The sequence below is a fragment of the Gadus macrocephalus genome, chromosome 14 (assembly GCF_031168955.1).
Source record: "Gadus macrocephalus chromosome 14, ASM3116895v1".
NCBI lineage: Eukaryota > Metazoa > Chordata > Actinopteri > Gadiformes > Gadidae > Gadus > Gadus macrocephalus.
In genome coordinates, this window is record NC_082395.1 from 17,832,407 (window position 1) to 17,856,217 (window position 23,811).

General features: G+C 43.5%; 2 protein-coding genes and 2 long non-coding RNA genes across 13 annotated transcripts; 1 reads left to right on the plus strand and 3 right to left on the minus strand.

Annotated features, from left to right (window-relative positions):
- Window positions 1-1,759: 1,759 nt before the first annotated feature.
- Window positions 1,760-4,289, minus strand: LOC132472271 (DELTA-thalatoxin-Avl1a-like). The gene is made up of 3 exons (XM_060071810.1): window positions 3,824-4,289; window positions 3,243-3,402; window positions 1,760-2,717 (listed from the first exon to the last, which is right to left on the minus strand). Exons 1-3 carry the CDS (start codon window positions 3,870-3,872, stop codon window positions 2,300-2,302), a joined length of 627 nt encoding a protein of 208 aa, XP_059927793.1. The 5' UTR covers window positions 3,873-4,289; the 3' UTR covers window positions 1,760-2,299.
- A 2,465-nt stretch (window positions 4,290-6,754) lies between these two features.
- LOC132472181 (DELTA-sagatoxin-Srs1a-like) lies at window positions 6,755-8,115 on the plus strand. The gene is made up of 2 exons (XM_060071664.1): window positions 6,755-7,309; window positions 7,579-8,115. Exons 1-2 carry the CDS (start codon window positions 7,185-7,187, stop codon window positions 7,991-7,993), a joined length of 540 nt encoding a protein of 179 aa, XP_059927647.1. The 5' UTR covers window positions 6,755-7,184; the 3' UTR covers window positions 7,994-8,115.
- A 2,141-nt stretch (window positions 8,116-10,256) lies between these two features.
- On the minus strand, window positions 10,257-19,237 carry LOC132472087 (uncharacterized). 10 transcript variants are annotated; one of them, XR_009528984.1, is made up of 9 exons: window positions 16,377-19,236; window positions 16,035-16,137; window positions 14,499-14,562; window positions 14,404-14,445; window positions 11,558-11,638; window positions 11,388-11,469; window positions 11,203-11,314; window positions 10,899-11,041; window positions 10,257-10,804 (listed from the first exon to the last, which is right to left on the minus strand). It is a non-coding gene; the product is annotated as an uncharacterized LOC132472087 (long non-coding RNA). The 10 variants fall into 10 exon arrangements; XR_009528980.1 differs by lacking the exon at window positions 14,404-14,445 and adding an exon at window positions 11,793-11,865 and having other exon boundaries at window positions 14,530-14,562; window positions 16,377-19,234; XR_009528988.1 differs by having other exon boundaries at window positions 11,388-11,466; window positions 14,404-14,562; window positions 16,377-19,237.
- A 47-nt stretch (window positions 19,238-19,284) lies between these two features.
- Window positions 19,285-23,140, minus strand: LOC132472088 (uncharacterized). The gene is made up of 3 exons (XR_009528989.1): window positions 22,577-23,140; window positions 20,136-20,182; window positions 19,285-20,004 (listed from the first exon to the last, which is right to left on the minus strand). It is a non-coding gene; the product is annotated as an uncharacterized LOC132472088 (long non-coding RNA).
- Between the last annotated feature and the right edge of the window lie 671 nt (window positions 23,141-23,811).

A 23,811-nucleotide genomic window follows, 5' to 3' on the forward strand; every position in this document is an offset into this window, starting at 1 on the left:
TTAAGAGGCAGATGCACCGCGATAAGGCAGAAAGGAGAAAATAACTGAAGGACACTTTACTCCAGACCAGCGTTGGCTGTCAGCCCAAATATAGCTATGAGAATCATGGAAGAGGGAGGCTGACTGGGAGATCATGATGACAATAGCATACCACTACTGACACAAAAACATCCATCATGAGGAGAAAAGGAACATATGGGTTTGAAGTATGTTCAGGGTTGAAGTTATGATTCCATCTCTGTGGGGGTTTCTTAAAGTTGTTGACGGGGGGGAAGACCGTACCAGCAGGGCTCTACAGTGCGCCCATTTCACTCGCATTTGCGAGTGAATATTTCGGCGTGCGAACGAGATAAACAAAACGGGAGCACGCGTGCGAGTGACTTCTCCTAATGCTAAGTAACGCGTTAATACAGTAACCTAACAACTTTTTCATGTAAAAAGTAAAGTTACGCGCAACTACTGAAAATATGCTATGGAAACATACTTCCTTTTTCAATTCGGCGCTTCTGGCAGTATGCTATTGCGTAAGCACGCAGGCGCGCAGCAAGGGCACCTGCCCATTAGTCCCTTCACAAGCTCTCATTGCACACCGTACGAGACAGACGCTGGTAGTGTGAAGCTGTCTCTGCATATCAGACATTGCTTCTGCAGGCATTTTCCAAAGCCAGTCCTTACGACAAAATGCCAACGGTGGAACGAGATAACAAACGCTGTCACTGTTTAGCTGTGTAAGGACATTGTTCCCTTTCAAAATGTCGATAGAAAGGGCTTTAAAGAGATGGTCAAAACACTCGATCCCAGGTACGCGTTACCCGCCCGCACACACCTCAGCCAAATTGAGATGCCAAAACTGTACGGCAACGTCCACAAGCAAGTGGAGAAACAAATCCATACTATTAAACATTAGTGTGTTTCAGAGATGGAAGTTACTTGAATAAAAAAAAAGAATGTATGCAGTTTTGCTGCCATACTAGTATTTTACCCCTTAAGAAGCATTTATATCGAAATTAGAAGATACAATTAACATAGGTATCGTGATATAATACCGTTACCGTCTATGCCTCAAATCATACCGTGATATACATTTTAGTCCATACCGTAAGCCCTAATTTGAAGGAACTATCTTATGTTATATTCGATGGAAGTCAATCTTTTTGGAGCAAAAACAGCAGCTATTTGTTTGCTTGATTCAACTAACGTTAGCTACCGCTTTTTTGATGTGAAATAATTTACAATTATATCACAGTGTTCTGAGTCTCTAAGATCTCTAAGGTCTCTAAGTCCACACTTTTAAATTGACAGGAGTCTATAACTCGACCTCCAAAATAAAGTGATGCAACCATCGAGCAAATTCCTCAAAAACTTTCATTTCACTTTTTAATGCCTGGCAGTTTCCTCTTGATCGTCCAGCCAATACGTTTGTCCTCTCTGTGTCCCCACAAACACAAACAAACACACACGCACGCACACGCACACACACACACAGTCATTACAAAACCGAAAAATTTGAGAAAAGATAATACGCCCCTTATTCTTTGTGTGAGTGTGTTTGTGTGTGGGGGTTCTGTGTGTATGTTTGTGTTCGATGTGTGTGTGTGTGTGTGTTTGTGAATGTTTAGTGTGTTTGTGTTTGGTGTATGTGTGTGTGTGTGTCTGTGTTTGGTGTGTATGTGTGTGTGTGTATGTGTTCACTGTGTGTGTGTGTGTGTTCGGTGTGTGTATGTGTGTTCGGTGTGTGTATTTTTGTCTGTGTGTGTGTTTCCAGGGCCAAGGGGCCCGAGCACAGGCCCCTCCATGTGTTGGGATAGAAGCCGAGTGTTTCCTGGCCCTTATGGGGCCCTATAGGTCAGGGGGGGTAACGTTGTCTATCGAGGAAGGAAGGAGGAAGAGGAGGGAGCAGCAAGGGATGAGAGAGGAGGAAGGTTAGGTTAGCATTGTGGAAGGTGAGGTTGAAAGAGGATTCTGAGATAGGAGATTGCTAGAGTTGCAAAAGAAAAATTCTGAATGAGTTACATTACTAACAGAATAATTATTGTGACGTGTAATCTGCAGCAGTATACGAACTAGCCGCCAATGACCAAGTGGCTGTCTTCATTCATCTAACAATAATAATGACAATCACATATTGTTGATACATATGACTTTATTGACTCAAGACGTACAGATGGAGTCATATTTGATAGCTGTCACAATGACCACAATCATCAAAAAATAAAGCGTCTATAACTTGTTCGTTGATTCATTGATTAATGGCAAAGTGCCGATTTTTTACATTGCACTCCACCAACTCGACCCATGCCTACACTTTTTCCTTAACTTTCACATTTACGATTGCGGTGTAGGTGTCGGACATTGAAGCCTCGATAACAAATGTGTCATGTTGATAGGTAAGAGTGCCGTCTTTGGCTTTCCCTCTCACAAAACAACTGCTGTTGTTGTAATACATCTCATGGTAAAGCTCATCATCACATTTTATTTTGCTTGTGAAAACTCCCACAGCAAACCAGTTTTCATAGAAGTTTAAGTTAAACGGCACAAAAAACATGACGGCCATTTTCCCAGTGGTGAGTGAACCGTAGAGGGACAGGTCATAGGTTAAGACGCCAACGGAGCCTCTTAGTGAGTTTGGTGTCTTGACAAAGAGGGCTGAATCATTGGCTCCTGGCTTGACCTCAGATTCCAATGATACGGCGAGGTATCCACTTAACAGGTAAGTCCTGATCAAATAATCAGAATAATAATTAATAATATTATATTATATGATTATATAATACTAATAATATCATCATCACCATTCACACTAATTGTGTCGAAAGAATAAACGTTCAGAGTATAAAATCAGTATTGCCTGCCGAATGCCATATATATATTTATTACAAACGAAAGATAATTGAGAAGCAATAGGTATCGATAAGCAGATCCCATGATATTGCTGGAATATGGGAGTCTGTCCTGCCTGGGGCAAGTCTCCCTCAAGTCAATTGACTCATTGCAATGCCAAAATTCTGTCTGCAAGTTTTTGCACTGAACAAGGTGGGTCATAGGATTAACATGTATATTGTTGTTTGTGGACAATCTTCTGACAAGCTAGCCGGGAAAATCAGCGGCATTTGGTCATGGCATTGATGATGCCTAAATATTTCCAAAGGGAAATATTGTAAAAACTCAAATATGATGCCTATATTCACCAAGCATTAAAAAAAAAAATCTGTTGGTCATGTGTTAGGGAGAATAACGTATACCTGGGCCTGATAAAGTGAATGAACTTGGTAGCATTGTCGATCTGAACGAGACACTCGCGAGCAATAGTATAGGAATTGGTCCCTGCTCGAACTCTCTTTTCAGCCGCCCGAATATCATCTTGCTTCGTTGACATGATGAATCCCGAACTACTGTGACACACTACCACAGAGACAAACACAATCATTATATATTAATCAAAATGATTGCAGACTATGTTGAAATACAATTGGCTGACCAGATTTTTCCCCTGAAAATAGATAATGAATATATAATGGGGTAGGCCTTCTCTATTATGGAGGATCTTACTAACATAATGTTCCTAAAACATACTGAGTCAATTATCTTATAGTAGTTTTGAAGAACGTGATCATCAATTCAACACCATTCATCATATATCATGTATGTTGTATGTTGCGTCACAGTCTTAAACTTTATCGTGTGCTCATTGATATTTTCTTCATAGAAAGGTACAAATCAATATTTAGGAACATAGACCAAACTGTCAGTGAGGATAATGATAATTGCAATAATTGGTCAACTCCATATAGTTTGGATGTAATCATTAAATAGTCATACTCACATTTCCTCTCCTCTATCAACAAACTTGAGGTGACTTTGGTCCAGATCATGGATTGAGATGAACAGTGTTCCTGTTATATAGCCTCCTGGCTTTCAAAATCCAATCCCCCTACATGCATGACAACAAGTGGTGTCTCCAACCGCCTATTACAATACAGGTGTGGTGGCATTATTGAAGTCCACTTCATTTTACTGATAAGGAAGAATTGGAACGACTTTGTTACGTTCATGGAAGTCTCTCCGGTAAATTCCCTTAAAAATTTGTCCCTTCAGTATCACACCCGTCCCTTCAAGGCATTATGACTTCCTTGTTCCTCTTGCATTGACCTGCTCTGTTCTGTAATCTTTGTGTTTGTCTGGGTGTGCGTGTGTGCGTGTGTGTGTGTGTGTGTGTTTCTCCGGGGCAATGGGGCCCGAGTGCAGGCCATTTTACGCTAGCTTTGACACTTGTAAAAGAGTAATGTGGGCCTGATAACGTGGAGAGGAGTCTCCGACAGCAGCATCGCCAGGCAGCGAGGGGCAGAAAGTCTGACCTGCTTTGTGTTTCTTTCCACCCAAATATATATTATATATATATATATATATATATATATAAGTTATGGAAAGATATATAAGTCGGTTAGACTAAACGGCAGTACATCTTTATACAACCATGTGTAGAATTGTCACACTCCCCCACCCTCCCTTCAGCCTAGCCAGTGGCGCAAAAAGTGGGTATGCACTATATGCGGAGCATAGGGGCGCCGCACCAGAGGGGGCGCCAAAGCAATGGAAGTAAAAAAAAATTAGTCTGCATTTTCTGTATTTAACAGCATTTGTGTACATGATATGATGATCAATAACAGAGGAACGTCTGTCCATTTTATTTTACCCATAAGGGTGAAGCGACTATATTATGTTTCGTTAATGTAGTTAGAATTAATATAATAAATACATATGCAATTATTATTATATCAATTTAACATGACTAATGGCGTTTAATTAATCCTACATTGTACACGTGTTAACACTTCCAACACTTGAAAGCAAGAAACCAGCTCAGGGAGATGACCTGACCTCCTGTGGGTTCAATTAATGCCAAATTTATCATAAATTACCTCTGCTTTAGATGTTCTGAGACAATGTCCAATGGGCAAATGCACATAACTTTCTGAGCTGGTCAAGGAGCTAAAACATAAAGCATTATGAATATTCATTATATTAATATTGTAAATGTATACATTTTGAAATATTGTGATTGGCCGAGACCAATTAACCTTACATATACAATAACACACACGCAGGATGTTTATAGTGACCAGACTGGGTTCACTCCAAGACAACAAACAGGTTTGTGTTGTTTTATTCTCACCCAATGACTTATCAGATACCACACACACATGCACATTTTCTACTCAGCTTCCCCTTCTCAGATCTTCACAACCTCATTAGAACCACAAAAATAATTGTAATGCCAGTTATTTAAATACATGAGAGAGAGAGAGAGAGAGAGAGAGAGAGAGAGAGAGAGAGAGAGAGAGAGAGAGAGAGAGAGAGAGAGAGAGAGAGAGAGAGAGAGAGAGAGAGAGAGAGAGAGACTAACAGCTTTGCTCCAGGTGTGTTCCTTTGGTTTCCATGGAGATCAATCTGGTTGTCCAATCAGAAACACATGTGAGAAGTGATTGTTCCCTAAAGCTATGAAATTTCAAGACAGTTAAAATACTCAACAAAATACACACACAAAAGATACACTCCATACAGTTCTGGTCACTAAATACTAAACTCACTCTTCTCCTTCTCTCCTTACATTAATTTCTTACATTCATGCGATAAACATTTCTAACCGATACCCGAACTTCACCATCATCCTAAACAAAATATTTTTGGACTCTAAACATCATTGTTTATTTAAATTACCTTTAATATACAATTATGAATATTCTACAAAATTGCCAAATAGTGGTCAACATGATCCTACGCACACACACACACACACACACACACACACACACACACACACGCACACGCACAGTCCATCAGTCACCCCTCATATTTCCCAAGTTTGCAGCTTGTACAATCTTGGGCACCGAAGTCTTTGTTTGGGCGTCTGGACAAATTGTGGTCATTATATTAATTAAGAATGATGCATGTTTACAAGTGTTAAAGTATAAAACCAGCATTGCGTGCAGAAGCTTGCTCTTGGCTTTACCTCGTCTTGGATATAGAGAAGTCTTCTCCCCTAAATAAATGGGTTTGGGTTCTGATCTAGTTAAATACAATCTCACAAAATGTTCTTGTTATTTTGATTAATTGTTTCAATGAAACAACAACTATCTTCAAAGTAACAGCAGAGTTGTATCACAAACAAGTCTCCCAGGACCGGACTCATTCAGTGAATCATTGGTTCCTAATGTGGTTTGGCTAACGTGTACGTACGTATCGAAACAATAGGTTAGCTGGACCGGCAGGACCTGTTCAACCGAGAGACATTGGCTCAACATCTTCGGCTGGATCTGTTGTATGTAAACTCACTAGTCATGCCATGTTAATGCCGTGCTGCTTAGTCATCATATTTATGTAATAGGCTGTACGAGACACCACTTGTTGTCATGCATGTGGGAGTTTTGATTTTGATAGCCAGAAGACTATATAACACCTCCTGTCCATCCTTGATCTGGACCAAGGTCACCTCAAGGTAGTTGATAGAGGACAGGAAATGTGAGTATGACTTTTTAACGATTACATCCAAATATACATATATATATATATATATATATACATATATATACATATATATATACACATATATACATATATACATCTATACATACATATATATATACATATATACATCTATACATATATATATATATACACACACACATATATATATCATATTCTTTAAAACATTAAGGTAACAGAATGGGCTCAGTATGTTGTCATTACAGTATGTTGGTAAGATCCTCACTAATACAGTAGGCCTACCACATATTATATTCTTTATCTTCATTGGATAAATCTGGTCAGCTTATTTTATTCGAACGTACTATTGCATCCAGTTTCATACATACCAAGAGAACATCATTGGAATACAGGGACCAAAATAATACAAATATATGAACTCCAATAAAAACTAAACAGGATAACATGAATCAACAGTACTTGTAAATCGGGGTATTCTCTTACACATGAGTGTAGGCTACCTAGTCATTTAGATAAACATGATGTATTATGGATAAAGCTTGTTCAAAAAATAACTAAAAGCAAAATCAAACCAATATAGCCAATATTATTTTAATCTCATTCTCAGTAAAACAAGATGTATAATAAAGTATGATGAATGGTTGTGTTTTCCTCTGTGTCACAGTAGGTCTTGATCAATAATGGAGTTTGCTGTTTTCGAGGGAGCTGAGGAAGGGCAGGGCCTCTCTACTGTGTGCCCAACCCATCGCAAAATCACCATTGAGATTGAAAATGCAACCCGGGGCTATTGCTTGACCAACCACAGGTATTCCTAATTCTCGATTACACATGGACAACTGATTTACTTTCATGCATGGCGATTGTAGGCATCGTCATATTTGAGTTTTTACCATGTTTCCTTTTAAAAATATTTAGGTATTACTGTACCATTGGCAAAAGGATGATTTACAGCCTAGCTTGTCAGATGATTGTTTTCAATCATCAATAACAAAGATTTACATGTTGAATGAATTATGATGACGATGTTATTGTTATTCATAATATTGTTAATAATTATTCTGATCCTTTGATTAGGTTTCACCTGATGAGTGGAGGCTGCCTCAAAACATTGCCATTTGACATCAACCCAGGGACCAGAGATACTGCAACCTTTGAAAAGACAAGACACACAGCAGAAGGCAGCATTGGCGTCTTCACCTTTGACCTGTCCCTCAACAGTTCAGACCCCACTAAGAAAATGGCCGTCATGTTTTCTGTGCCGTATGACTTCAATCGCCACTCCAACTGGCATGCTGTGGGAGTGTTCAACAGCGACGAAATATGTGATGATGATCTTTACTGTAAGATGTTTAACGACAACAGCAGTTGTTTTGTGAGAGGGAAAGCCGCTGATGGTAGTCTTAAATATGAACACAGAGATGTTGTTATCCATGCCTCAATGTCAGACACCTGCACACCAGAATTGAAGTTGAAAGTCGAGCAGGTATAGAATGCATGAGTAAAGTTCGTGAACTGCTTAAAGAAAAATCTGCACTTTCGGTTTAATCAGCCATATATACATTTAGCTTTTTTGTCATTCAAAAGATCAATCAATAAACAAAGTACACGCTATAGTCTTTGATTGATTGTTGTCTTGGTTACAGCTCAACATACTGACTTCATCTGCACGGCCTGAGTCAAAAGTCATCATGAATACCAAAAATGTTATTGTGATTATTATGTAAGAAGTCTTACAATAAAGCAGCAACTTGGCCAGTGGTGGGATGGCCAGTATACTCCTGCATTTAAGTCTCAATGATGTTTCAGTAAGTGATGCTACTCATTGATTCATTCATATGAACAAATGCGAACTACTGTACTCTAAAGGCATGGATAAATGTGTTAACCCATGGATAATACTTCACTACAAAATCATGGGCCTATTGTTGGCTAACTACAGTGGGCAAACCCAGCGCCGACGGACTGGGGGTGTAATGGCGCGTTTCCACTGCAGGGTGCGGAACGGATCGGATCGCAAAGGTGCGGGTCGGGTCGCGTTTCCGTTTCCGTTTTCCGTTTTTTGATTGCAGTGTCGATAGTTTTGCTCTCAAATCTATTTTTTGATTGCAGTGTGGAAAGTTTTGCTCTCAACCCTATTATTTTTGATTACATAATAAAGACACAAATCTACCTCCATAGCCCCGGGCCCATTCAGTAATTCCAACGCCTCATCATGCCGACGTCTCAATGTTCCGAAATGTTCCCCATTATATCTAAATACATGGGCAGTTTGGTTTTAAATGTGCTGGGGACAGAGTTGCATTCGGAAGTGCATTTTCAGAAGTGCTGGATGCACTCGTTTTTCTCTCTTTAGTGCAGTTAATGAAAGGTTCTGAAAGACGGCACACCCATGTAGCTAATACTAAGGAATAAAATGTATACAAAATCTGTCTGGCACGTTTTATGAAGAAAACGTTTCCAAAAAGTATCGGACATATGACCCACTATGTTCTGCTGCATGTATCCAATGTTGACAACGTGACATGACATGGCTAAGCTACCAACATAAACAAGAGGAGCTAGGAAAGGAAATTAACTGCGTGTTCAAGTTCAGAATTTGGCAAACGTGTGGCTACACTACACACAGCACTACAAAAAACGTCAAGATTGTATTTGGTGCTGCTTAGTGTGAGAGAGCGAGCGAGAGAGACAGAGAGAGAGGCCTGATTCACAAATTAACAAATGCCAGTGACAGTAAAGGTGTTGGCAAGCTGTATCAACAGTTGTTGATACAGCTTGCCAATTTGATTGCAGTGATTGCAGTGTGGAAAGTTTTGCTCTCAAACCTATTATTTTTGATTGCATAATAAAGACACAAATCTACCTCCATATCTTGTCACGCTCAATGAAGGAGTGCAATGAACGAGCATGAAAGTTTGCGAATGTTCAAGATTCTTCCCACGTCATTCGACGCGCGAATGTTCAAGAACCTTCCCACGTTATTCGACGCGATTGCCCGTTGCCAGGCATAAGACGATCACGTCGTCTGTTGCCAGGCAGGTTTGGAATTTGTCAACAACAGATGACGTAGGCCGGTACAATTTTCACCCCCGGTACAATTTTTACGTGACAGAGGCAATAGAAAGTGACGTAGTTCCCGCCCAGACGCTGATTGGCTGATACGTTTGCCACTTTGCATATTAACTGTTCGGATTCCGCTTTGGATTCCGTTTTGCCAAATCTTTTGCAAAGCGTTCGTTTTGCGGATTGAAATGTCATTTGAATATCGCAACACACGGAGAGTGGCGAAGCGGATTGCAATCACGGGGACGCAATAGCTTTTCAATTTGAATAAAGGAACTCAAAGAATTTGACAAAATATTATTCCATTTGTATTGTTATAACTTTTGCAAATTTAATTGAGGATTGCATTGTCACTTTGCATGTTAAAATACACTTTGAATAACGTATTTACAAATTACATTATAAAATTGCATAATGAATTGTCAAATGCATAATGTAATTGCAAATTGCATTGCCATTTGAATTTTGCTACATATATGCTTCCATAGAGAATGGCCTGCGGGCCAGTATGTACATTGTTAAATACATGAATAGGCTTGAATTTAGTAGTAATATGGAGGTTTCATATTTTTACTAAATGGATTATGCGAACATTGCTGAATAACAATCATGTATATTAAATGTATTGCAGGAGTTTAGCTTGACATTAACCAAGTTAAAGGACAATTAAATGAACCGCACCAAACATGTAGAAGTCAATGAGGGATTTTAATATCTAAACAAAAACACTTGACAGAAGTTGAATACAATTTTGTAAAGGAAGCAGAGGAAAACATTTTCCCAAATGAATCTTTTCAAAATGTCACCACCATTCCGAAAGCAAGTGAAGAGGTTTGTGTAAAAGCAGTCCTCGCTGACCAGCTCTGTCCCTGACTCTAAACCCTGACTCTTAATCCTAACGCTGAACCCTCTGAGGGCAGGAAGACGTGCCTTCAGTGTAAAGGTTTGAACCACAGATAAAGAAGAAAGAGGAAGCAGTAGAGAATTAGTGAGGTTAGTGACAGAAGTGAGGGAAAGGCGTGTTGAAGCACGCGGTTACATGTGGGGTCAAGAAGATCACTCCCACTGGAGGTCATTGATCCATCAGCCTCAGACCGCTGAGCTCAGCAGGTCTTCTGGAGGACGAGGCTCAGATGAACTGAGGAGACCGGGCCAGCAGAATCAGGGCGGGTTCAGCGCAGGTGTGTCTACCCCCGACCAAACAGGATCAGGTGAGGTTCAGCTCAGGTGTGTCTGCCTGGACCAAACAAGGACATTGATTAGGTTCAATATTCAAAAGATGCAACATTAACTTCACCATTGGTTTGAGAGTTGAACCCCCAACCCCCTACCTAGTCCACTATGTCCAGATGATGCAAACTTATAAGGAATCCTTGATGGTCAAGTCCTGGTTGTCCTCAGGATTTGCCTTCCAGATGTAGGCTTCTCCATCAGTCCTCCAGATTCCTGGTCTGGTTACAAACGTAATTTGTCTCTAATGTAAGGTAACAAACACAGTAGTAATTTGTCTCTAATGAAAGGTAACAAACACAGTAGTAGTTGGGCTCTAATGGCGCGTAAAAAAAGTAGCAGCTGTAGTTTGTCTGGTAAACAACCACAGTAGGATGTCGTAACGTTTATTTTATGCAAACTTACGAGGATCCTGGTTGGTAGAGTGATGTCATCCTCCAGAGTCTTGGCTCTTCCATCAGCTCTCCTCAGCCAGAGTCCTGGTCTGGAACAAACAGCGCGAGTCTGGCCCTAAAGTCTGGTAACAAACATGTAGTTTGTCTTATTTTAAAGCCCTTTATTTCCACTTTGTTAGGTTAATACAAACTTACAATCCTTGTTGGTAGAGTGATGGTCATCCTCCAGATTCACGGCTCCCCTACCAGCTCGCCTCCACTCCAGAAACACGTTCTACTAAGAAATCACAGCGGTAGTTGGTTAACGCATGTCAAAGTAACAATTTTGCCCTTTAAGTCAACCATGTAAGTGCATACAAACTTACGAGGAATCCTTGTTGGTTGATTCCTAGTCGTCCTCCAGCGTCTCAGCTCCTCCAGCAGCTCTCCTCAGACAGAGTCCTGGTCTGGAACAAACAGCGGAAGTCTTGCTTCAACATGTGGTAAAACAGATGTAGTCGTCTGGTATATATGGTACAAACACCGGTACTTTGTGGTAGCAGTATTCTACGAGAAGTGGCAGTGAGTGTGATGATCACTTCAGAGTCAAGCTCCATCTACCCCACGACAGACGTCCTTCACCAGGCAGGGCCTCAATCAGCTCCTCCACCGGGCAGGGCCTTCAGCACAACTCCTCCATCAGCTCCTTCAGCACGGCTCCTCCAGCACTGAGAGCAAGACAATATCCACAGGCCTCTCGATCAATCCAGCCAGGTAGGTAGGAAGAGCCGTCTCATTACAGGTCTAAAGGTCATCTTGAATATCCATCGAGGTCCCTTTCCAACATCAGACTCCTTGTGGAATTCCTTTTGGTGTCCATCCTCCATTGATCCTGATTGGTGTAGTCCTAGTTGGAAGTCACTGATCTGAACACGCCGCTTGCATCCTTTTACACTTGATTTGGATACTCTCCTTCCTGCCCAGTGTTTTGGATATCGCTCCGAAGCGTCGCTCGGGGCTCTTCATGTCTACTGGAGGCCCTTCAGTAAACGTGTGGCCATCCATCAGGTATGATTTATTTGACCATTCCAATATCCCAAGCCAATCACACAGACCCCCGTATGAACATTATCACTGTCAAAGTAAGCCGGACACGCACACATAGAACCCAGGACACGCACACATAGAACCCAGGACACGCACACATAGAACCCAGGACACGCACACATAGAACCCAGGACACGCACGTAGAACCCCATGCCAGGTGTGAGTGGGACGGACGGACGGACGGACGCACGGCGCATCCATTTAATTTCAAACCCAAACACACACACCACTGAGCCATAAAAGGCCAAACAATCATGCAGGGTAAAAACCTCATGCCAAATAACATTCCATCATCCACCCCCAGCTCTCCTGCCAGGGCACCCAGAACAGAACAACCAATGTCTCCAGAGACGTAAATTATTTACAACATTCTTCAGTGGCGTCCCACATTGGTGATGGATTATGCTTGGCGTCTCCAAATGTGTCCCAGGTTGATTCAACGTCTCTGAAGTCATGTCTTTGTAGTCCAGTGGTTTCCTGAATGAGGGGCCTTCAGAGATGGAAACGGTGCAGCTTTAGTCAGCCTGAGGACAGGAAGGAGGTCATCTGTTCAGAAGACCACCCAGTGGAGGGGGGGTGGCTCTTGAGGAGCAGGATCCATCTGGGGATGGCCCCAAATAAGACCTTCATGGAAATGAAACTGTTCCTGAGGAGTCACGATGTCTGGAGGAGACTGTTGAATGTCTTCCATGGTTCTGTGTCAGACTGAAGTTGTGTTTTAGTCGTTGAGATGAGGAGCCCCCTCATCTTCCCATGGTGTTTCTCCTTCTGAATCCCTGAGTCCATTTCAAAGAACATTCCAGTCCATGTAACTGACGTCACGAGGGTTTCTCAAACACTCGGTTTCCCCTGAGGGGGCGTGTCTACAGACCTGTAGACTTCAGACAGCTCCGTTTCCCAGTATGCACCTCTGCTCACTCAGACCACACCCTCATCAGTAAAGCAACACTCATGTGATGAAGATGCAGAGCTCAGGAGAGTAGCTGAAAAGAAGACTGATGTTATCAGAACCCAACCCATTACTCCAGTTTGCAACAATAACTTGGAGCCTGTAACCATTTAAAAAAATCATTAAAACCAACATAAACCAAACACCTAAGTAACCCATGAACCAATAAAACATCCTCACTACTCAGAACAACCGTGAGGTCACGGGCTAACACACCAGGAAGCCAAAATACATCAATGTGCCCAAGAGTAATGAGAAACTTATGACTTACAGTTTGCAGTTCATCTTCAGGGTTAAGTTGGGATACTCACAGAACTGCAGTTGAACATCCATGATAGACCTTTGAAGGAAGGAACAGTTTTCTCATGGTCCCCAAACTTGGCCACCGTCCCACAGTTCAACATCTACCATCTCCATTAAATCTGATGAACGACGATACAAATTCAGGGCTTTTGGGATCATCCAACTTTTAAATAATGATTATGATAATTAACTAATCCAGCTTTTTGATACAATTCATACTAATTAATTGACTGTCATAAGTCAAGAGTTATTTACCTCTTACTTTGAATGTATAGTCTCTAAAATGTTACTTTAAGGTAGAATCATTGTTTAAATTTCAAATGAGTTAAACCACCACAATCCCAGATTTCCATCACACATCAGTAATTTATATTCAACATTCAAGTCACGTCAGTGACAACATGTAGTTTGTCTTATTTTAAAGCCCTTTATTTCCACTTTGTTAGGTTAATACAGACTTACAATCCTTGTTGGTAGAGGGATGGTTATCCTGCAGATTCACGGCTCCCCTACCAACTCGCCTCCGCTCCAGAAACACGTTCTAGTAAGAAAACACAGCGGTAGTTGGTTATCGCATGTCAAAGTAACAGCTGTATGTTGCCCTTTAAGTCAACCATGTTAAGTAAATACAAACTTACGAGGAATCCTTATTGGTCGATTCCTAGTTGTCCTCCAGCGTCTCAGCTCCTCCATCAGCTCTCCTCAGACAAAGTCCTGGTCTGGAACAAACAGCGGAAGGCTTGCTTCAACATGTGGTAAAACAGATGTAGTGGTCTGGTATATATGGTACAAACACCGGTAGTTTGTGGTAGCAGTATTCTACGAGAAGTGGCAGTGAGTGTGATGATCACTTCAGAGTCAGGCACCATCTACCCCACGACAGACGTCCTTCACCAGGCAGGGCCTCCACCAGCTCTTCCACCAGCCCAGGGCCTTCAGCACGGCTCATCCATCAGCTCTTTCAGCACGGCACCTCCATCAGCTCCTTCAGCACGGCACCTCCATCAGCTCCTTCAGCCATGGATTCCTGGTCTGGTTACAAACACAGTTGGTCTCCGCAGTAAATCACCTGGGGACGCAACACACCCCACCTCCTGCATCTGAGGTTCACTTGTAAAATGTAAGACAAATTTAAACACTTCAATTCGACAATGTCTGCAGATTGTCACGTTCAGCAATTCATCCACAACGGTTGTAGCAGCACTAGTAACATTAATGGCTCATATGACTCTTGCATAACCCCCGTATGAATTAACTCAAATCACAGCTTGGCACAGATTAAAGTCATAAGATGATCAAAACCATACCTAAACTACCGTGGATTTTAGTGTTTCAGATGAGCTTGGTGATGGTTACCCTCTGGTCTGGACTGCAGCCTCCTGGTCTCCAGCCTCAGTCTCCGGTCCACCCTGGCACTACAAGCCTCCGGTCCCCAGCCTCTCAGCCTCGCCTTTCAGCTACAGCAGCAGGTTTATATCAGCATTTGCCCAACAATAAACTTAATTGACTCAACCGAAACCGAGTTACACAATTAATTGAACTATTATTTTATAACTCAAGGCTAGAGAAGACTTATACCAGACATGGTTATACAGATACATATACAGACTTGCAATCCTTGTTGGTAGAGGGATGGTCATCCTCCAGATTCACGGCTCCCCTACCAACTCGCCTCCGCTCCAGAAACACGTTCTAGTAAGAAAACAGCCGTAGTTGGTTATCGCATGTCAAAGTAACAGCTGTATGTTGCCCTTTAAGTCAACCATGTTAAGTAAATACAAACTTACGAGGAATCCTGGTTGGTCAATTCCTAGTTGTCGTCCAGCGTCTCAGCTCCTCCATCAGCTCTCCTCAGACAAAGTCCTGGTCTGGAACAAACAGCGGAAGTCTTGCTTCAACATGTGTTAAAACAGATGTAGTCGTCTGGTATATATGGTACAAACACCGGTAGTTTGTGGTCGCAGTATTCTACGAGAAGTGGCAGTGAGTGTGATGATCACTTCAGAGTCAAGCTCCATCTACCCCACGACAGACGTCCTTCACCAGGCAGGGCCTCCACCAGCACCTCCACCAGCCCAGGGCCTTCAGCACGGCTCCTCCATCAGCTCTTTCAGCACGGCACCTCCATCATCTCCTTCAGCACGGCACCTCCATCAGCTTCTTCAGCCATGGATTCCTGGTCTGGTTACAAACACAGTTGGTCTCAGCAGTAAATCACCTGGGGACGCAACACACCCCACCTCCTGCATCGGAGGTTCACTTGTAAAATGTAAGACAAATTTAAACACTTAATTCGACAATGTCTGCAGATTGTCACGTTCAGCAATTCATCCACAACGGTTGTAGCAGCACTAGTAACATTAATGGCTCATATGACTCCGTATAACCCCCGTATGAATTAACTCAAATCACAGCTTGGCACAGAATTAAAGTCATAAGATGATCAAAACCAGACCTAAACTACCGTGGATTTTAATGTTTCAGATGAGCTTGGTGATGGTTACCCTCTGGTCCGGTGCTGCAGGCTCCATGGTCTCCAGCCCCAGTCTCCGGTCCACCCTGGCACCACAAGCCTCCGGTCCCCAGCCTCTCAGCCTCGCCTTTCAGCTACAGCAGCAGGTTTATATCAGCATTTGCCCAACAATAAACTTAATTGACTCATCCGAAACAGAGTTACACAATTAATTGAACTATTATTTTATAACTCAAGGCTAGAGAAGACTTAAACCAGACATGAGCATCCCGTTTTTGGGAATGAAGACAGTGCAGTCCACAAGTTTAAAGAAGTGGTTCAGGCCATGCATTGAAACTGACGTGAGAAGACTCTACTCACACAGAGCACTGACCTGTTCTGGAGGACTTCTGACAGGAAGTAGAGGTCTGGCTCTGGGGAGGAGGTGGAGGTCTTGCTCTGGGTGAGGAGGCAGACACCTTGGGACAAACTACATGTTACCTTTTTAACCTTGTATAGTTCTAGAGTATCTTCTACTGTAACATGTGGGAATGACGGCCATTATTTTAGCTTTGATATTATCCAGTTGGTAAAGCTGTACCAGAGTCGTTTAACGTCATTCCATTGGGTAGGGTTTAACTTCTGTGGCAATTAATGACAGCAGATATTTAGAATGTACAAAAGCTGAAGTAACAAAGAACACTAAGCAGTATCGATATTAAATCAAATATACTCAGCCATATTCAGGTGCTGGGTTCCGTTGAAGAAATGTCAAATTATCTTCTACCTTGAAATGATTTTCAGCCTTCCCTGATGTCAAAAATGGGCCCGCAAGTAGAACGCTGTTTTGTACGCAGTGAGAGTCCCGTCACGTCATCGTGGCTAAAAGTACGGCGCAACTATCGGAAATTAATATATTGTACGACGTACGTGTCAGTATGTATTTAATATCTAACTTAAGTTGTTTAAGATAGGGGGCAACAATTCCCAATGGAAACCGCCTGAAAATTGTTTCCGTTGGCAACGGCTCGAGGTTACGCAAATACAATCCAGAACGTTCCGCCAGATCCCCTCAGGGGACTCCCGTCCAACTAACTGCCAGGTGGTTTGTTATGGTTGTCAAGACTACAACGTTCTATGCTAACCATTGGGACTAAATCAAGTGATCGCACTCAGAACCTTCCACGGCGGGAAGCCCAAATGTTCGGCCGGAATGTTCCGGCGGAACATTCCGGCGGAACGTTCCGGCCAGAATGTTCCGGCGGAACATTCCGGCCAGAACCAACCAAAGAAAAAACAGAACCAGCGCCTCACCTTGAGCTGAACGGAGGAAGATCCTGAAGTCCAGCGATGGTCTTCATTAAAACACAGCCAACAGACTTACCTTGAGGAGATCTGTTTGTTGCTGTTGGTCATAACTACAATTCAGTGTACCTTTCCATTATTATGCACCCAGTGTGTACAAGTTGTATCACTCAAAACCGTACGAAGAACCAAACTACCATGTACGTCCGTTTAAACAACTTTAAACCTAAAATCCTGGAATCATTCAATACAAAACCGTGTCTACATTTTACAATTATCTAGATTATTCAGGGTACAAACCATACAGAGCAAATCTAAACGTTGAGCTCACAGAGAGCCGACCATAGCCCTGCAACGTCATCCTGACCGCCTCATCACCAACAGCAAATCATGCCAGCCAGCCAACACATGTACAGCTCCAGTGCGAAGTGGGCATCTGAGTGAAAGGACTGCCCGTATTAAAAAGCCCAATTCCTGAACTATCCAACCATCTTCATTGTTTAAAGATTTACAGACTTGACATGCCATTGTGTTCTAATCACCTTAGTCTGCTCCCACGTTACTTATAAAACTCTGCATCTCCATTACTAGAGTGTTGCATCCTACTCATGGGGGTGGGGTCTGAGTGAGCAGAGATGCATGCTGGGATACAGTGCTGTCTGAAGTCTTCAGTTCTATAGACACGCCCCTCAGGAGAAACCAAGTGTTTGAGAATCTGCCGTGACATCAGTTAGATGAGCTGGAATATCCTTCAAGATGGCGGCAGGATTCTCAGAGGAGAAAGGCCAAGATGAAGATGTGTAGGTTCTTCCTCTCAGCCAGTGGAACACAACAACGGGCTTCATCAGAGTACAATGGAACACTTTGAAACATTCTCCTCTTTACACCTTGAAGCCCCATTGAAGGTTTCCTTACCTCCTCAGCTGAAGAGCACAACTTCAGCTCGAAGAGCGCACTAGCTGGAGTTTCCGGATTGGTTCTGATTTAAGGGAACCAATCGTTCAGCTAGTCCTGTCCGAAACAAATACAGTTCAGCCTGAGAAGACGTGCAACTGAGAGCAAGACAAGATCCACAGGGCTCTCCATCAATCCAGCCAGGTAGGAAGAGCCGTCTCATTACAGGTCTGAAGGTCATCTTGAATATCCATTGAGGACCCTTTCCAACTTCAGACTCTCCTTGTGGAATGCCTTTAGGTGTCCATCCTCCATTGATCCTGATTGGTGTAGTCCTAGTTGGAAGTCACTGATCTGAACACGCCGCTTGCATCCTTTTTATACTTGATTTGGATACTCTCCTTCCTGCCCAGTGTGTTGGATATCGCTCCGGAGCGTCGCTCTGGGCTCTTCATGTCTACTGGAGGCCCTTCAGTAAACGTGTGGCCATCCATGAGGTATGATTTATTTGACCATTCCAATATCCCAAGCCAATCACACAGACCCCCGTATGAACATTATCACTGTCAAAGCAAGCCGGACACGCACACATAGAACCCAGGACACGCACGTAGAACCCCATGCCAGGTGTGAGTCGGACACGGACGGACGGACGGACGCACGCACGGACGGACGGACGCACGGACGGACGCACGGACGGACGGACGCACGGACTGACGCACGGACGGACGGACGCATCCATTTAATTTCAAACCCAAACACACACACCACTGAGCCATAAAAGGCCAAACAATCATGCAGGGTAAAAACCTCATGCCAAATAACATTCCATCATCCACCTCCAGCTCTCCTGCCAGGGCACCCAGAACAGAACAACCAATGTCTCCAGAGACGTAAATTATTTACAACATTCTTCAGTGGCGTCCCACATTGGTGATGGATTATGCTTGGCGTCTCCAAATGTTTCCCAGGTTGATTCAACGTCTCTAAATTCATGTCTTTGTGGTCCAGTGGTTTCCTGAATGAGGGCCCTTCAGAGATGGAAACGGTGCAGCTTTTGTCCGCCTGAGGACAGGAAGCTCCTCAAGAGCCACCCCACTCAGTGGAGTGGGGTGGCTCTTGAGGAGCAGGATCCATCTGGGGATGGCCCCAAATAAGACCTTCATGGAAATGAAACTGTTCCTGAGGAGTCACGATGCCTGGAGGGGACTGTTGAATGCGTTCCATGGTTCTCTGTGTCAGACTGAAGTTTTGTTTTAGTCGTTGAGATGAGGAGCCCCCTCATCTTCCCATGGTGTTTCTCCTTCTGAATCCCTGTGTCCATCTTTAAGAACATTCCAGTCCATGTAACTGACGTCACGACAGTTTCTCAAACACTTGGTTTCCCCTGAGGAGGCGTGTCTACAGACCTGTAGACTTCAGAAAGCTCAGTTTCCCAGTATGCACCTCTGCTCACTCAGACCACACGCTCATCAGTAAAGCAACACTCATGTGATGCAGATGCAGAGCTCAGGAGAGTAGAATGAAAGAAGACTGACGAAATCAGAACCCAACCCATTATTCCAGCTTACAATAACTGGAGCCTGTAACCATTTTAACAAATCATTAAAACCAACATCAACCAAACACCTAAGTAACCCATGAACCAATAAAACATCCTTACTACTCAGAACAACAATCAGGTAACAGGTTAACTCACCAGGAAGCCAAAATACATCAATGTGCCCAAGAGTAATGAGAAATTAATGACTTACAGTTTGCAGTTCATCTTCATGGTTAAGTTGGGATACTCACAGAACTGCAGTTAAATATCCAAGATAGACCTTAGAAGGAAGGAACAGTTTACTCATGGTCCAAATTTCAAATGAGAGTTAAACCACCAAAATCCCCAATTTCCAGTGATTTATATTCAACATACAAGTCACGTCAGTTGTGCTTTGCCAATTCTACTCACATCAGGTTCAGATGAGATGCTCCTCTTTACTTCAAAAAGTCTTTAACCTGAGAACAGGAAGAGATAAAGAGTTAAATAAGTCACAACAGACCTCAACAAAACAGTACACACACGTTCTGGTTTCTGTGAACACAACATACGTTTGGGAGCCGCTACACTGCCAAACACACCAATGTACTGTCCGGTTCCCTCTTAAGTGAAACGCACCAGATGCAACCAATTAACTAATTAAGAAAACCACTTGGCAGCTGAGCGGCGGCAGGTGAGCTAATTAGTAAAACTCAATGCAGGTTCGGCGCCCTGTGGTCTTCTTGGTAACAGTGAGGCTATTTCAGCTCTGTGTTTGATCTTAAATGATCTCCCTCATTTTAATTAAAGGGATGAGTCTGATTTAGATTCATACTTCAAAACAAAAAGTCTTCATTAAATTCACCTTACTGTGTGCGCGAGTGAGTGTGTGCACAAGTGAGTGAGTGTGTGAGAAGGAAGCTTTCATCAGAGAGACTCATTCACTGGTAAAACTCGAGTCAAAACACACATTCACTGGAGTCAAAACACACATTCACTGGAGTCAAAACACACACATTCACTGGAGTCAACACACACACATTCACTGGAGTCAACACACACACATTCACTGGAGTCAACACACACACATTCACTGGAGTCAACACACACATTCACTGGAGTCAACACACACATTCACTGGAGTCAACACACACACATTCACTGGAGTCAACACACACACATTCACTGGAGTCAACACACACACATTCACTGGAGTCAACACAAACACATTCACTGGAGTCAACACACACACACACTCACTGGAGTCACACACACACTCACTGGAGTCACACACACACACTGGAGTCAACACACACACACACACACTGGAGTCAACACACACACACACACATTCACTGGAGTCAACACACGCACACATTCACTGGAGTCAACACACACACTCACTGGAGTCAACACACACACTCACTGGAGTCAACACACACACACACACACACACATTCACTGGAGTCAACACACACACACACATTCACTGGAGTCAACACACACACATTCACTGGAGTCAACACACACACATTCACTGGAGTCAACACACACATTCACTGGAGTCAACACACACATTCACTGGAGTCAACACACACACACACTCACTGGAGTCAACACGCACATTCACTGGAGTCAACACACACACACATTCACTGGAGTCAACACACACACACATTCACTGGAGTCAACACACACACACATTCACTGGACTCAACACACACACACACTCACACATTCACTGGAATCAACACACACTGGAATCAACACACACATTCACTGGAATCAACACCCACACACTGGAATCAACACCCACACACTGGAGTCAACACACACACACACTCACTGGAGTCAACACACACACACACTCACTGGAGTCAACACACACACTGGAGTCAACACACACACACTCACTGGAGTCAACACACACACACTCACTGGAGTCAACACACACACACACACACATTCACTGGAGTCAACACACACACACACACACACACACACACACACACACACACTCACTGGAGTCAACACACACACACACACACACACACATTCACTAGAGTCAACACACACTCACTGGAGTCAACACTCACCACACACACACACACACACACACACAAACACATTCACTGGAGTCAACACACACATTCACTGGAGTCAACACACACACTGGATTCAACACACACTGGAGTCAACACACACACACACTGGAGTCAACACACACACACACACACACTGGAGTCAACACACACACACACACACACACTGGAGTCAACACACACACACACACACACTGGAGTCAACACACACACACACTCACTGGAGTCAACACACACACACAGACACACGAGTCAACACAGACACACTGGAGTCAACACACACACACTGGATTCAACACACACTGGATTCAACACACACACTGGAGTCAACACACACACTGGAGTCAACACACACACTGGAGTCAACACACACACACACACTGGAGTCAACACACACACACTGGAGTCCACACACACACACACACACACACACACACTGGAGTCAACACACACACACACACACTGGAGTCAACACACACTGGAGTCAACACACACTGGAGTCAACACACACTGGAGTCAACACACACTGGAGTCAACACACACACTGGAGTCAACACACACACACACACACTGGAGTCAACACACACACACTGGAGTCAACACACACACACTGGAGTCAACACACACACACTGGAGTCAACACACACACTGGAGTCAACACACACACCCCCCCCAAAGAGCCGGGTTCCAGGTACAAATCACACGTTTAAGCGAGGGTTAAGCCGCACTCAGCATTTATTGCATACATCTTAGACAATACATTATACTCACGTACTCTAGGGTCTCCGTGAGCCTCTAGCCCCTCGCGGACCCGAGCGCTTCCTTCTCTCTGGCTCCCGTTCCTCGCAAATGTCAGTCCTCATGCTCCTTTTAAAGTCTCTTCCTGGCTGTCCAGCCAGGTGTCTCCCATCTCGCTGATTGGGGTTCGGTAGGTGCTCTCCGTCGCCAGCTGGTGGGTGACGGTCGTATCTTCCGTCCAGGATGAAACCTCGGGCCCGTCAGGGCCGAGGTTTAAGGGGCGGGACGCCACAACGCACACCATAGGTATACACCAGATACACATACACCATAGTTACACACCATATAGATACACAACATAAAGATAAACACACCAAATAGACACACACCAAACATTAACTTAATATAGATACAAACTATATAGATACCCCCCCCCCCACCCACACACACACACACACACACACACACACACACACACACACACGCAAAAGATACACTCCATACAGTTCTGGTCACTAAATACTACTCCTCTTTCACTCTTCTCCTTCTCCCCTCTAATCATTTTCTCCTCTCCTTCCGTCTCTCTTCCACACATATCGCATTTTTATCGCCTCTACTCAAGAGAATAGATTTTGGGTGGGGATAGGTTTCATAAACATCCGGGGCTTAGCCCAGGGTGAAAATGAAAATGCTGCGCGCCAAATTGATGTGTATGCTTTATTGTGCATGCAAACTTTTTCATAATGCTTTATTTAAATAAACAAAATACGCGGTTTATTATAGCTTTAAATAGCTACCTGACTGTTATGCTGCTTATCCCCAAATGTCTAAAGTTCCATTGAAGTTATTGCAAATGAATACAAGTGAGGCAGACCTTACACATACACTGAGACATTGTGGTATCCCGGTGCTCGGTTGAGCCGGAATCCACGTACAAAACTCATTGGGGTTAAAGCCATTTCAGGCATTTATTCAACAAACAACTTGAAACAATCACCCCAAAGAAGGAGTCGCGGTCTCTAGGGCCTCCGTGGGCCTCTAGGCTCTCTCGCTGCCACGAGCCCTTCCTTCCTGCACCCGAGACGTGCTGTGCTGTGCTGTGCCTCCTTTTAAAATGGCTCCCGTGCTTTCGGCCAGGTGTCCCCCAATCACCCTGATTGGGGTGCCGAAAGGGCTGCTCTCCATCACCGGCTGGTGGGTGGGGGTGGTACACCCCGTCCTCCACGGTACCCCGGGCCCGTCCAGGCCGAGGACCACGTGGCGGGATG

Excerpts from the sequence above, each read along its gene's own strand:
- LOC132472271 (XM_060071810.1), bottom strand. The coding sequence starts at position 3,872 with ATGATCTGGACCAAAGTCACCTCAAGTTTGTTGATAGAGGAGAGGAAA. Across the intron at positions 3,403-3,823 it reads GTTGATAGAGGAGAGGAAAT|TGTGTCACAGTAGTTCGGGA; the intron begins GTGAGTATGACT and ends TCTCTGTGGTAG. Across the intron at positions 2,718-3,242 it reads ATTCACTTTATCAGGCCCAG|GACTTACCTGTTAAGTGGAT; the intron begins GTATACGTTATT and ends TTATTTGATCAG.
- LOC132472181 (XM_060071664.1), top strand. The coding sequence starts at position 7,185 with ATGGAGTTTGCTGTTTTCGAGGGAGCTGAGGAAGGGCAGGGCCTCTCT. Across the intron at positions 7,310-7,578 it reads TATTGCTTGACCAACCACAG|GTTTCACCTGATGAGTGGAG; the intron begins GTATTCCTAATT and ends TCCTTTGATTAG.